At 32.0% G+C, this 15,126-nt stretch overlaps 1 protein-coding gene across 1 annotated transcript in view; it reads right to left on the bottom strand.

The window, feature by feature from the left end:
- Positions 1-15,126, bottom strand: part of LOC134720796 (short transient receptor potential channel 7-like) — a 66,073-nt gene that overhangs the window by 12,801 nt on the left and 38,146 nt on the right. The window contains exons 4-9 of the mRNA XM_063583308.1: positions 14,250-14,423; positions 7,454-7,618; positions 5,415-5,682; positions 4,811-4,950; positions 3,723-3,822; positions 581-732 (exon numbers count right to left, since the gene is read on the bottom strand). Of these exons, the coding sequence (XP_063439378.1) occupies positions 581-732; positions 3,723-3,822; positions 4,811-4,950; positions 5,415-5,682; positions 7,454-7,618; positions 14,250-14,423 (999 nt within the window). The remainder of the gene's footprint in view (positions 1-580; positions 733-3,722; positions 3,823-4,810; positions 4,951-5,414; positions 5,683-7,453; positions 7,619-14,249; positions 14,424-15,126) is intronic.

Below are 15,126 nucleotides of genomic sequence, written 5' to 3'. Positions count from 1 at the left end.
GAACTGCTTATCTTTCTGGGGCACCTGTATTCTTGAAGTTACTTTCGTTGCGTAATCATTAGTTTTCTTTGTAATGTATACTATTATTTGGTCGTCTTATGTTTCTTTTAGGTCATATAATTATCTGTATTTCACAAACTAATGATTCATTTTTATCCCCTAGGTAACCTCTTTTTAAACTGACATGATTTATATGGGATCTTTCTTTGATTCTCTGTTGATAGATTTAGAAATTATTAAGAAACTAAGAAACCAAACTCCTTTAGCAAAGTTGAAATTTAGAAGATTGGCTATACTTTTTAGGCCTATACTGGTTTTGTAGCTCCTGCAGTATACATACAGCCTTGATATTCACAATTTTTGGTTTGTGTGTTCTTGATTAAAGTAAATCCATTAAAAGTTTTTTGACTTCATCACATTTTCAAATTTTTTATCAAATTAACAATCTTATTTTCTATGTGCTCTATTTGTCACTTATCAGTTTTACAGTACACACATGTTAGGTCAGCATCATACTGTAAAACTATGATGTACAAATATCGTAGTTTAACTATATAATTAACTTGATAAACATGTTTACCTTGATCATTCTTCCAAGTGAGATCTGCAGTGGTCCCAACGCCTCATTGGCTGGAAGGAGGTATGATATGCGAGAAAAGCTCAGAATGTTCGCAACAGCAAACAGACCTTCTGACATATTTATAGGATCCCAAGAATCCCAGTAAAATCGGTCTGTAACAAAATATCTTCAGTATTAATTTATGTTCATATAATCATTTAAACATATTAACAAAAATAAGTAAAATAACAAAAATATCAAACTCCAAGGAAAATTCAAATCGGAAAGTGCCTTATCAAATGTTAAAACAGAAAGTGCCTAATCAAATGTTAAAACAGAAAGTCCCTTATCAAATGTTAAAACAGAAAGTGCCTTATCAAATGTTAAAACAGAAAGTGCCTTATCAAATGTTAAAACAGAAAGTGCCTTATCAAATGTTAAAACAGAAAGTCCCTTATCAAATGTTAAAACAGAAAGTGCCTTATCAAACGTTAAATCAGAAAGTGCCTTATCAAATGTTAAAACAGAAAGTCCCTTATCAAATGTTTAAACAGAAAGTGCCTTATCAAATGTTAAAACAGAAAGTGCCTTATCAAATGTTAAAACAGAAAGTGCCTTATCAAATGTTAAAACAGAAAGTCCCTTATCAAATGTTAAAACAGAAAGTCCCTTATCAAATGTTAAAACAGAAAGTGCCTTATCAAATGTTAAAACAGAAAGTGCCTTATCAAATGTTAAAACAGAAAGTGCCTTATCAAACGTTAAATCAGAAAGTGCCTTATCAAATGTTAAAACAGAATGTCCCTTATCAAATGTTTAAACAGAAAGTGCCTTATCAAATGTTATCAAATGTTAAAACAGAAAGTCCCTTATCAAATGTTAAAACAGAAAGTCCCTTATCAAATGTTAAAACAGAAAGTCCCTTATCAAATGTTAAAACAGAAAGTCCCTTATCAAATGTTAAAACAGAAAGTCCCTTATCAAATGTTAAAACAGAAAGTCCCTTATATAATGTAAAAACAGAAAGTGCCTTATCAAATGTGAAAACAGAAAGTGCCTTATCAAATGTTAAAACAGGAAGTCCCTTATCAAATGTTAAAACAGAAAGTGCCTTATCAAATGTTAAAACAGAAAGTGCCTTATCAAATGTTAAAACAGAAAGTCCCTTATCAAATGTTAAAACAGAAAGTCCCTTATCAAATGTTAAAACAGAAAGTGCCTTATCAAATGTTAAAACAGAAAGTCCCTTATCAAATGTTAAAACAGAAAGTCCCTTATCAAATGTTAAAACAGAAAGTGCCTTATCAAACGTTAAATCAGAAAGTGCCTTATCAAATGTTAAAACAGAAAGTGCCTTATTAAATGTTAAAACAGAAAGTGCCTTATCAAATGTTAAAACAGAAAGTGCCTTATCAAATGTTAAAACAGAAAGTGCCTTATCAAATGTTAAAAGAGAAAGTCCCTTATCAAATGTTAAAACAGAAAGTCCTTTATAAAATATTAAAACAGAAAGTCCCTTATCAAATGTTAAAACAGAAAGTGCCTTATCAAATGTTAAAACTAAAGCTCAAACACATCAAACGAACTGCGACATTCCTATATCTATTTAAAAGGTGAGGTGTGGCATTTCCGAGTTTATTCTTCATATGGTTGGGGGTAGTAATGTAATCTTCATTTTTCTCTTGGATCATATCAGATTGTTGCTTGGATGTGGTAATTATAATCGGTATTTGGCTCATATTAGATTGTTGCTTGGATGAGGTAATTATCATCGCTATTTGGCGAATTGCATCTTCTGATGCACATTCATAGTCTAAAACACAAAATTATGTTATCAGTTGTCGAACCTTTTAACTTTAAACTATATACGGGTAATTAACTGGGTATCTTCATTATAACATAACATTGCGGTTTATATCTCCCTGAAAGCTTGCTTTATTGACTAAATTCTTAAATTTCCCGTTTCATTGATCATTTATATCATGCTATCGTGATTATTTTGTAAGTGCTAATTAGAACTGACGACTCAAATCAGCTTCCGTCTTTGATGTCAATTGATACAGGAATAAAGGACATTTCAGGGTCATATTATGGGCAACTGAAAAAATGTGAACATCAGGTCTTATGTTCTGTAAAAAGTAAAATCACAAAAATATTGAAATCCAAGGAAAATTCAAAACTGAAAGTCCCTTACTAAATGGCAAAATAAAAGATCAAAACACATCAAACGAATGGAGAAAACGGTATGTTTTTATGGGTGTTATGTAAATGCAGGCGTTTAAAAAAACACCATATGCATCTTTTCTTCACAAATATGAATTTACCTTCTGAATGTGATAAACCTGTATGTAACAAATTCATGACTTCTCTAATCTAACCAACTATACAATCAAATTGATAAGAATCGTTTTGTTTTAAACCATCTAAAGAGTTTATGATGTTTGCGGCCCCATTCGATTGATTGAAATAACTTTGATCAGGAACTGTCGGGCCAAAATTAGAATAAAACAAAAACAAGAATGTGTCCCTAGTACACAGATGCCCCACTTCCACTATCATTTTCTATGTTCAGTGGACCGTGAACTCTAATTTGGCATTACAATAAGAAAGATCATTGCATAAGGAATATATATACTAAGATTCAGGTTGATTGGATTTCAACTTCATCAAAAACTAACTCGACTAAAAACTTTAACCTGAAGTTGGTCGGACGAACGGATGAACGGACGAACGAACGGTACGACGAACTGACGGACGGACGAACTGACGCACAGACCAGAAACATACTGCCCTCTTCTATCGTAGGTGGGGCATAATTAAACATGTTGAAGAGAAAACAGGCCAAAACAGTTGATATGTGGCCAAAACAATAAAATTTATATTATTTATCACTTGCATGAAAGATTAATACATTCGGTTGCCACATCTGGAGCAGGATTAACTTATCCTTTCGGAGCACATGAGATAACCACCAATTGTTGGTAGGGTTCGTGTTGCTTAGCTTTTAGTTTTCCATGGCGTGTTTTGTGTACTTTTATTTGTCTGTTTGTCTTTTATTCAAATGCGTATTAAAAGATTCTTTCCGATTTGTGAGTTTGAATGTACCTCTGGTATCTTTTCCCCCTCTTTTATTAAATGACAGCCCAATATGAATCTACTGTACCTGCATTTAGCCAGTAAAAAGGCCACTTTTCGTTATAGAGCAAGTCATTTGAAAGATCGTCTACTGATTCTCCACGAATAGATTGAACAGATAAAAAGGCCTGAAAAGAAAAGAAAATACAGTTCTAAACACTTATAACTATATGTTTTTTTCAAACTTTCAAATAAATTTGTATATCACCTTTAAATAATTCCTTCCTTTTTAAAACTTATCTTAGATAAAAGAAAAATCTCACTTTTGTTTAAATTGACGATTAAGAATATTCATACCTTTATACCATTCGAATAAAAAAATGAATGACATATTGTTACGCTTTTAGCAAATAAATGATTAAAAATTCACTTGTGAATAAAGGCGACAGAAGTTTACTGAAATCCAAACCTCTTAAATCGATAATAAAAAACAAATAAAAAGACGAAAAAAAAAGAAACTGATGGAATTGCATGAACTCCAAAAGGTGCGAGATTGGGAAGAAAGGGGAGGGAACAATCTATATTATCCAATATGCTCTTGCTTCTGAAACGCTGGCTTCATTTTTTACACCTTACGATTATTAAATTTGTTTAACTAATAGTTCTTTTGGAGAAGAATGATTAAAATTTGCGAGACTTATATAATAAATTAACTTTATTTCTTTCGTACCACATACTTAAGCTTACAGTAAAATTTAATACCATCAGTAAAAGGAAAGAAAGCATTGCCTTCTCCATTTAATGTACTCTAAAACCGGTATAACTCTGTATCTAATAAAGATGTTATTTCAGTCATACAGTAAGATCCCACGCAAAACAAGCTCTTAAGCTCATTATAGTGTTTATAAGACATTTCATGTTTGTTAAACAGTGTCAACTTTTCTCTACCTTTAATCAATTAAGGTAAACTGACTAAATAACTTATCTGCAGGATATATTTTGTAAGCCTTTTTCTTGTTTGTATATAGATATTAGGAAGATGTGATATGAGTGCCAATGAGACAACTCTCTTTCAAAGCCGCAATTTGAAAAAGAAACACTGTCAGATATGGCTGCTTATCTGACATTAAACGGTCAGTGCTTTGCCAATGAACACGAGTTACTCAATCAACAAACCTTGATCATGCAAAAATACCGCAGTGTGAAAGATGAGCAATACAGTGTCAATAATGATACATCCATTAAGTTGTACCAAGACTTTGCGTAACGGCGTAGTCCTTCTGTAAATAACTGGCTACATTCCTGGCATGCCATACCTTGTATGAAAGAAAAATATATAGATATACATTTTCATCTGATGATGATGAAGCAATGCACTTCTTTACAGCGATCGTGTTGATTAATAGAGGTATAAAGAATAGCATTTCATTGATATGAAGTTTCACAAAAACAAGAAAACGAGCTGAACACTGGATACCGGCATTGTAGTTTTTGCAAAAGTTAAAGTAGAAAAAAAACCCAGCCTGATAGTTCTGCCACAAACTAAATGTTTAAAGTTAACATAGCAATACAAATTTGACTTATATTGATTTTTGAATTTTTCATACAGTAATGTTTATACCATGAAGCAAAACTTTGTGATGTTAAACAAAATGATGTTTGTTTAAGCGCTTATCAGTGCACTGGACAAAGTATATCAGGAAGGCAGTATTATTCTTGGGAGAGAGCCTTTCCTATATGTTCACTCTATTTTGAATATCTTATTTTATTTAATACTTGCCTAAAACCCATGTTGAAAGCATAAGCTGTGTAATAGTCGGAATGAGTGGTCGCATAGGAAAATCAATTCCATATAGTGTTTGGTTAGTTAAACCAAATATCTGAACGTACTTGGCATAAATGTCCGGATACTTAGAATTAAGTGTTGTGTGTTTAGAAACCGTCTTTGATGTTTCAGCTGTTGACACAATAATGAGTACAAGGAAAGACAAAAATGACATCATATGGCAAATAAACTTTACACATGGGTATCTCAAAATACGTATACACTGAAAGTATAATAAGAAGTTCTTTATATACTAATCTATCAATATCTATTAATATACTTATAAATAAATGTGTTGCAATTTTGTACAACATTTACATAAAAATCAGAAAAATTGACATTGTTTGGTTATTACGGTGTTGGTTTGCTAAAAGAATATCAAACTAGTAATCTAGTCATAAAATATGTCTTTTTGTTTGTATATACGCTGTTTTTCCTCGGTTTCAGTGTGTAACCCGGATTTTTTGACCTATGAACAGCGGTTTTCTACTGTTGTCTGTATTTTCCCGTTATGTTTTGCATGTCTTTTACAGATACAACATAGTACCGTTTAACAGGGTATTACTGGACAATGGATAAACTCATCACAGATAACAGGATTAAAACTTGTATTAAAGCCAGACGCGCGTTTAAAAAAAATCTCATCAGTGACGCTCGAATCCAAAAAAGATATAAAGGATAATATGTTTGTATGATTAGTTATCAAAAGTACCAGGATTATAATTTAGTACGCCAGACGCACGTTTCGTCTACATAAGACTTACCAATGAATCTCAAATCGAAATATTTATAAAGCCAAACAAGTACAAAGTTGAAGGGCATTGAGGATCTAAAATTCCAAAAAGTTGTGCCAAATGCAGCTAAGGTAATCTATGCCTGGAATAAGAAAATCCTTAGTTTTTCGAAAAAGTTTTGTAAACAGGAAATTTATAAAAATGACCACATGATTGATATTCATGTCAACACCGACACATTTATAAAAAAGGCATTTATAAAGTGTTGCATGTGAAGCAGGAATTTCTTATCCTCCCGTAACACGCTCTCCCTTGACACCATTTGCGAGTATGGTCTCGGGGAAACGATGGTAGTCTGTTGGAAGGGGGCGATAAATGGCTGACCCGTGTTAAGAGAGAGCCATATCTCTTGCACGCAAAAGACACCCTTGTAGATTTCAAAAAGAGTATGCTAATCCCACTACAAGGCAGCACTCGCACCCGTAAAGTGGAGAGGGACTAATATAAGTTAAAAAACTTGTTTCCAAATCCTCTACAAATAAATATGTTTAAACTAACATGCAAGTTTACCCCTAGTTTCAAGTGCCGTTTGTATTTCTCGATTTAAGTTTTTTTTCTTTTGACGAGTTTGTTCTCTTGATGTCTTTTACCAGTTCATTGTAACTCGAAATCAAAGACATTTTCAGTAAAATGTCCTATTTGATTAAAGTTGACCGTACCAAATCAGGAATATGACAGTTGTTATTCATTCGTTTGATGTGTGTAAGCTTTTGATTTGCCATTTGATAAAGGACTTTCCGTTTAGAATATTCCTCTGATTTCAGTATTGATGTGATTTTATGGGTCCTAAATGCTCTTAAAATTTGTACTTGTTTGGCTTTTTGACTGTTTTGATATGAGCATCACTGATGAGTCTTATGTAAACGAAACGCGCGTCTGGTGAGTAAACAATTTCCCTCGGTTATGGTTTATGACCCGGATTAGTTTTTGTCTATCGATTCATAAGTTTTGAACATCAGTATACTACTGTTGCCTTTATTTAACTTCTACACCGGCCAGCTACATCAATGTTTTTTTTAAATTTGTAGCAAAAATTCAGATCTTTAAAGTTATGGTGCTTTTAAAGAATAATAGTTTGGAAGACCATCATCGGCAATATGTGATTAAGCGATATGATCTGTGAAAAACCTACATATTCCCAAAGGATCTTGCCTAATACATTGCGGAAATGATAATAAAAATATTTTAAAATACTCTTACCTTTGCACGTGGTGCAAATAGATAAATAAGCACTAGGAACGGATATGAGATGAAAAACAACATAAACAACAAAACGCGCTTCGGCCAACTTGCACGTTCCAACACTCCAATGCCCTCATACCATGTACTGACCATTCTCTGCTGACAACTAGAATGAGCAACAAACTGAAATAGACAAGAAAAGCATATTATCGACATGAAGAACAAAGTATAAATGTATGATGATATTCTTTTCCAGATTTTTATATTATTTGTTTTTATTTATGTATTTAGGACACTGTTAAAAAAACATGGATTTCTCATCAACACAACGTAATCTTTTATGCAGCGAAATTGAAAGTACTATCGTGTCCTATTAAAAAGATATACACACATATCACCTATCAATCAAGATTACATAAAAGGAATGCAACCACTACTTGTAGCCGTATTGCTTTCACGATAAAATCTGCAATTTCAAGCATTAATATTTTGTCTGCAGTTTAAATGAAGTGACAATTTAAAGATTATCCATACGAGGCATTGGGTCGTTTTAGAAATATAGACTGTTAATTCAGAAATTATTGCGAGTTTTTTATTATTTCGCAAAAAATGCGACGGAGTTGTGTAAACGCAATAATTAAAACTCGCATTTTGAAGTATTCTATATGAACTAAACAAGATTGTCTCAAAACCGTAAAACTTTAAACCCAAAATGACGAAATCGCAATAAAAAATGCACGCAATAATTTCTGAGTTCACAAAATAAATATACGCATAATAAGGTTATCCTTAAAACAGAAGTAAAAAGAAAATAATTAATAAATACAAAATAGATACATAACTTTTCAAATAAACAAAAACAAGAGGGAACCGCATAAGCTCAATACGTAGAGAGACAGAGTGCGTCTACAGGGAAGCTTCTACTGATAAACATACACCCCCGTTATTCGAATTACATAAGGCTTGAATTAGCAGTGTTGTATACCTTTTGAGCTTGCTTAGTGACTTTTCGTTTTGCATTTTCCTCGAGTATTTTTGTGATTTTACTTTTTTAATGAAGGCTTGTTTGCTTCTCGTATTCTTAACTGTAGCTCTAAGCTAGATATTTCTCGACAACATATGCAGCCATGGCGTTTACTTTTTCAAATTAAACGCTTACTTACTCTGTCGAAATATTATACCGGCGTCACACATCAAGGTATAACTCCGACTTACGCCAGGCCTGTTAAAAAATCATGTACGCTACCAATACGCTAGTAATTTTGGATGCATTCAACCTGTCAATAATGTCTTTAACGTGTGCACAACGTGTGTGTTGGGCGTACGAGAAGCGTACCTAAGCGTTTATCGGGCGTTCAATAAACGAATGGTTGCGTAAGCCTGGCGTTTGTCTAACGTAGTTTGAATGCACGCTACGAAGGAAAAAAAACTTGAACGTATTTGCGACGCGTCCCAGTCGTATCTTGGACGTTTTTATAATGGATGTTAGTTACAAACACACCCGCTTACGTTTTAGTTAAAGTCGAACGATCGCGAAGCGTATACAACGTGCCCTAAACGTGTCTCAAACTTATCTGTAGCGCGTTAAACGCGCTCGTAGCGTATACATAACGTGCTGGTTTACGTTAGATACACGCTTGAGCTGGAAGAAAAAAAATAAGCTACATAAAATTTTCTCGAGGTGTCGCGTTCACCAATCGTATACCTTTGTATTTAGACGTACTTGAAACTTTTAACGATTGCTTAGCGTTCCTTTGGCGTGCAACTAACGTATACCGACTTTGTCAATTTTTTCTGTACGTTAGATCCACGCTGGTGTATATGCCAATGTGTGACGCCTGTATAATAGATTCTAAAAAAAATGAACTACAACTTTCATTACATGCAATTTACTGTGTTGTTTATTCTTTAGTTTTCTATGTTGTGTCATGTGTACTATTGTTTGTCTGTTTGTCTTTTTCATTTTTAGCCATGGCGTTAAGGTTTGTTTTCGATTTATGAGTTGGACAGTCCCTTTGGTATTTTTCGTCCCTCTTTTACAGAAATTGATATATTTTTTATTCTTTTGTTCAGAAATCATGTAATTATATTTATGCAGATGAATTAATGTTCACGGGCTGAAGTATCGTAAATATTAGTATGTTTAGATTATCGACCTTAAAATGCTGGATTATATCTGATTTTGTACTTGTTCGTCAGACGTTACTCCAATTTAACAAATCAGTAAAGGAAGTAGTGCGGGTTCCAATCGTGACTGTGGGATCTTGGATTTTTGTTGATCTCTATTCATTTAAAATTTTGAACGTAGGTAGAAAGTAATAACAATCTATCATTGCACTGCTTTCACTAAATTTCCGGGAAAAAAAATGCTATCAATATTATCATTTCAAAATAGATAAATCTACAGAATTTGCACGTTTCTTACTGATTCTTAGATAAGACAAATGTTCATTACGTTACAAAAAGTTTTATCGAAGAAGATAACGACAAAAACAAGAATTTATGCATGTGAAATTGAAATTTGAATCTCCGGCATTTACCTTACAACAAATCTATCACAGCTGTCATCAGTTTGAATCTTGTATTTCTGTAGTATTTGATTATTGGATAAAATTGGTTATACCTTTCATTAAACTTCATTCTTAGTTTATGGCCCGAATACACACATACTTCGTAGTGCATTTCTTTTAGATATATATGAAAACTAGAATAATTGAAGCTGCGCTTTTGCGATGATATTTTTAGAAAAAAATATATCAATATTGTAGAGCAAATGACACTATCAACTCTATAAGGACAATTTTACGTAATGAATTTAGTGTGACAGCTTCAGATATACTATTTCCCCCCCTTTTCCACGTGACCAAATCACAAAAGTCACAGGACCACAATTATCTAACATTGTAATTTCTTCCTGCTACTTGATATTTGAGACATAAAACATGAGTAAACACATTGGGAAGGTGAATAAGATATAAGAAAAATCCAAGTCTACACTGTCCGCACTAGGTAATTTGGTTGACAACGAAATGAAAAGAACAATAACTGTGAACACAGGTTTTTATGAGCTATTTTTTCAACATTATAAAAAAAAATCCCTTTTTTAAATAAATAATAATAGAGCTTTAATACCTTACTAGTGTAAATCAAATATGTGTTTGATTACACTAAATGTTTATATATATAAAGACATCGACGAATAATAAAGAATCGTGTTAGCGATGTTTTCCTTTTCCCCATTATTACATTTTGACTGCGTGTTAATCCGAATTCCTGATGATGCTTGCATACACATACTACATCGAGGCTAGTCTCTCATTTTGAACATCATGCTATTTCATTTGGGTTTTTTAAAATCTTGAATTGATAATCTAAATTTATTTCTAAGATTTGAACATTTATAAACTACTGTTTCCCCTAATTTTTCATCAATTGCCGAGAACACTACAACGAGAAATATAGCCAGCCACCACAGAGCAAAACAGCCTTTGTTACAGATCTGTAGTCATGTTTTTATGTCCTGAGTGTTCTTGCGTTTATTTGTACTGTTTTCTTGTCACGTAAAGTTGTATTATCAACGGTATTTTAATCATTGCCACAAAAGCTTGGCCCTTGTTTTTGTTACAGTTTATTTTTTTTGTTGTTCTGTTGTTATCCTGTTATAAGTGGTGTGTTTTCCTCGATTTTAGTTTGTAACTAGGATTTGTTTTCACTTTATTGATTTGTGACTATTGAATAGCAGTATACCACTGTTGCCTTTATTCATGTGATATATCTATCTATGACGTGTTCCTCAATGAACATATGTGACATTATTAACGATGTGGAAACACAATCTGTTTAATACCTATAGTGGTCAATATCAACTTCAAATGAATAAAATGTAAGCTATAACCCCACATATTGAATAGAAGCACATAATTAAAATCAATATTCCCTTGCTTTTGGGTTATTCAAGTGTGTGAACGTGTTTTGTTTTATGCCTTTCTAAACCTGAACTTTTTCCCTTTAACTGGCATGTTGATAGGTCTTTTTGATGGCTCGAAAAATCTCAATAATAGTTAAATACAAAATTATATATTAGAGGGTCATTGAAAGTGCCAATCAGAATAATAGTACCGATATACTTTATTTCATTACTCTGTGAAAGGTTGATTGGGATTTGGGTTGTACAGAGTCACTTTTAACTGTTAGCCATTTGTAGTTATTCATTCATTTGTTTGTACATTCGCACTTGTCCCGTATTTAAATTTTAGAATTCTTTTAATGTAATTGTGTATTTCTGTTACTTCTGCATTCGGTTTGATACAGTCAACTAATTGCTTTATTAATTATTAGCTCAATCGTCAGTGCTTTAAAAAAAAATGGTTATAAATGACAAAGGTTGAGAAAACATTTGAAAATACAACTAGAAACTGAATTCATGCTAACCAGTCTTTGCTTTCGAAATATGTTTTTTCTCCGGCTCATTGTATTAACTATACTCCTTATAATCACCAGTAATGGTATTACCAAAAATTTCCCCACAATTATATTATATTAATTTCAATTCGAATTCTCAAATATTAATTCTAGTGAACTTTATGACTTGCGCTATCATACAGTTTACAGTGTTTACACGATGAGATCAGCAGAGACTGTAATGAAATTTAATCCCAAAAGGCGCACAAAGTCTCAGTTTAATTAGTGCATAAACTATAGGATCAATCCTATATTATGTCGTAGATAGTTTTATGTGTCAAACAAATAAACGATTATAAATATCGTGTCTGCATTTCACTGTTTTGCTGAAGGACATTTTACATTGATTTCCATTTCATCAAATTGTATTGATTGTCTGATATACATCGTTTTTAATTTGCAATGTAAACATAGGTTAGTATTGAACCTAAAATAAAATAAAATTTCAAATGTTTTCGTATAAAAATAAGAAGATGTGGTAATAGGTATCAAAGTTACAACAGCTTATTATTTGATACGCCAGACGTGCGTTTCGTCTACATAAGATACATAAGTGACGCTCAGATAAAATATTGATGTTGCGATAACTGTTTAACAGACACGAAATGACAGAGAAGAAAGGTTTTTTTCTTAAAGCTGAGTGTAATTGTAATTAAGATATCCTATATGATAACTTTACACATTTATTTCAATATCTATAAAAGAATATATGTGCTGAGTCTTAAAGATTTCAATTGGTTTTTTTCTTAACTTGTAAGCATGTTTGGGAATCATAAAGTTTATGCAGTACTAACTATCTGATGTTGAGGTATGTCATCATTTGATATGATTATAGTGTAGCTATCCCTCGAATAAACATATATTTTTAAATAAGAAATATTGATCTGATGGTATGTATGAATGCACCATATGCACAGCTTCTGATGAACAATGGTAATTATATTTGTATGAAATAAGTTTGCTGTTTATGATATATATGTAAACTGTGAAAGGTTCTTGATGAACCTTTTGAATTCTTCAGTTAGGATACCATTCATCGATATTTGTCAGCTTTCTACATACTTATAACTTATTACGTAATGTGCATTCTCTAAATGTTTTGCATTGGCCATTTTCGAGGAAGGTTACTCTTGAAAAATGCATCGGGCACACCAAATTTTTAAAGTGTTACTTTCATTTACTAGCACTGAGTCGAAGCTACTGCTAGTCTACGATGGTATAACCGGTTCAGTAGTGAGTGATTCGGTCCTGGCAGAATTTATAACATACCTTTGAAACTCTCCGTTGATAAAGTTTTAAATTATTACAAAGCTACGGCTCCTGCTCCCACAGGTAAAGATTTTAAGGAATTTTGCTATTCTGTTTAAGAACGTTTTAATATTATAAATACCGATACTCATGTATTCATTTACTTAAACAATTTCAAGTTTCAAGTTTTGGGTATGAGCCTTCTTTGTGAAAGTAAATCCAGAAAAGCGATTCGGACATATTAAAGTGGTATTTCAATTCTAAGCACAGTATCGATGTTGCTGCTAGTGGATTGCTAATCCTCAATGGTATCAACAGTTCAGTTGCGAATGCTTTTGTTCTGACATGATATATAAACATGACTTTTTTAATTTTTTGTTAAAAAAAGTTTGCAACTATTTAGAAACGAAGCATTCAATTGTTTAATGTAATGTTTTGAATTTTTTTTTTAAGTCAGTCTTTTTTTTGTCAAATATTTTTTTACGCATGCATATAAGTACTTCAAAACATTTTGGCTTTCATATTTAAACTTCAAGTCTCTTGCGTATAGTCAATCCAAGTTAGTACTTTGGAGTCATCAAATTGAAAAACGGTGCTATATTTATTTTCGTGAATAAAAATTAATGCTATTTAGCATGATGAAGGGTTTACACTAGTTTTTGTAAATCTTATTTCTACCATCTTTATTCTCGACCAGTGTATAAAGAACATAGCATCATATCAGTAAAGGAAACAGTAATTTCTACAATACGAAACACACAATACTCAACAATACCGAATCAAAGATTACTCGTAGATACTGAAAAAGCAGGCTCATAGTTCTCAACCTACTGATATATAATAATACCGATCTACACTCGAGTAGCTATTGATGTGCATCTAGCTAAAGAAAACACAATATTATGTAATGTCCAGAAGAGCATACAGACAATGTAAGAAAAATATACTTTTTAACATGTAGGAAATTCAACGGTCTTATCTGTATATAAAAAAAAAACGAAAATCCGGAAACGCCATCAACAATCATGCATAAAAAGTAAACTATTAGGACGGAATGGTAAACTGCCAAGATCAATATACAGAGATATAAAAAAAAAATGCTAACCTTCTTTTCGTTGTAACGAATGGCTAATTTAAACCTCGCCAAACTCTCGTATTTGTTGTCCCTGGGATTTCCAGCTTTATTTAGAACAATTTCCAATTCTTCTTGCGTTCGGACTCTGCTAAGTAAACGAACAACATATTCGCTTAAACCTTCGGCTAAGTCTTTATACTCTCTCTATAATAAACAAAATCACTGTATTTAAAAAAAGATAAATATTTTTTTTTTTTTTTAAGTTAAAAACTAGAGAAATGATCAATTAAAAGACAACATTTCAAATTAAAATTTAGAGAAATGATACATAAAAATACATAATTTTAAGTTAAAAACTAGAGAAATGATAAATAAAAATACAAAATTTTAATTTAAAAATTAGAGATATAAGAATGCTTTTATGGCTGTTAACTCATTCAAATAAGGATCTGGATGGAGTTTACAGAATGGAAATTAATAAGAAATTACCGTAGAAAAAAACACCGAAAAAGGGCTTATATTAAAAAAATAACTGAATACTGTGGTCCTTAAATATAATAATTGACAACAATATTTTAAAAAAAAAGTGAAATGAAAGAAAAAAAAAATTAATACAGAGAGAAGAACCCCATGTAGACCCTCTCGTATTGCAACACCACAGCCATTTAATTTTTCGTAAGATTTCTAATTTTATTTTTTCATGTAGAATACAAACAGTTATTCTGCTATGTAATAGAACCTGTAAATAATTGTATGACATAAACAAAGAAAAAACGTGATATCATAAGAAAGATGGTAGTCGATAATATCATACCAATTTGTAAAAGATGTCGGTTTACAGTTTAAGGATAAGGACAATATTGATGTACTTGACCACAAGAACTATATCCGGTGTGCTTCACTCAGA

The sequence above is a fragment of the Mytilus trossulus genome, chromosome 6, assembly GCF_036588685.1.
Source record: "Mytilus trossulus isolate FHL-02 chromosome 6, PNRI_Mtr1.1.1.hap1, whole genome shotgun sequence".
NCBI lineage: Eukaryota > Metazoa > Mollusca > Bivalvia > Mytilida > Mytilidae > Mytilus > Mytilus trossulus.
Note: the sequence above shows the minus strand (reverse complement) of the source record. Positions and strands in the feature narration are given on the sequence as shown.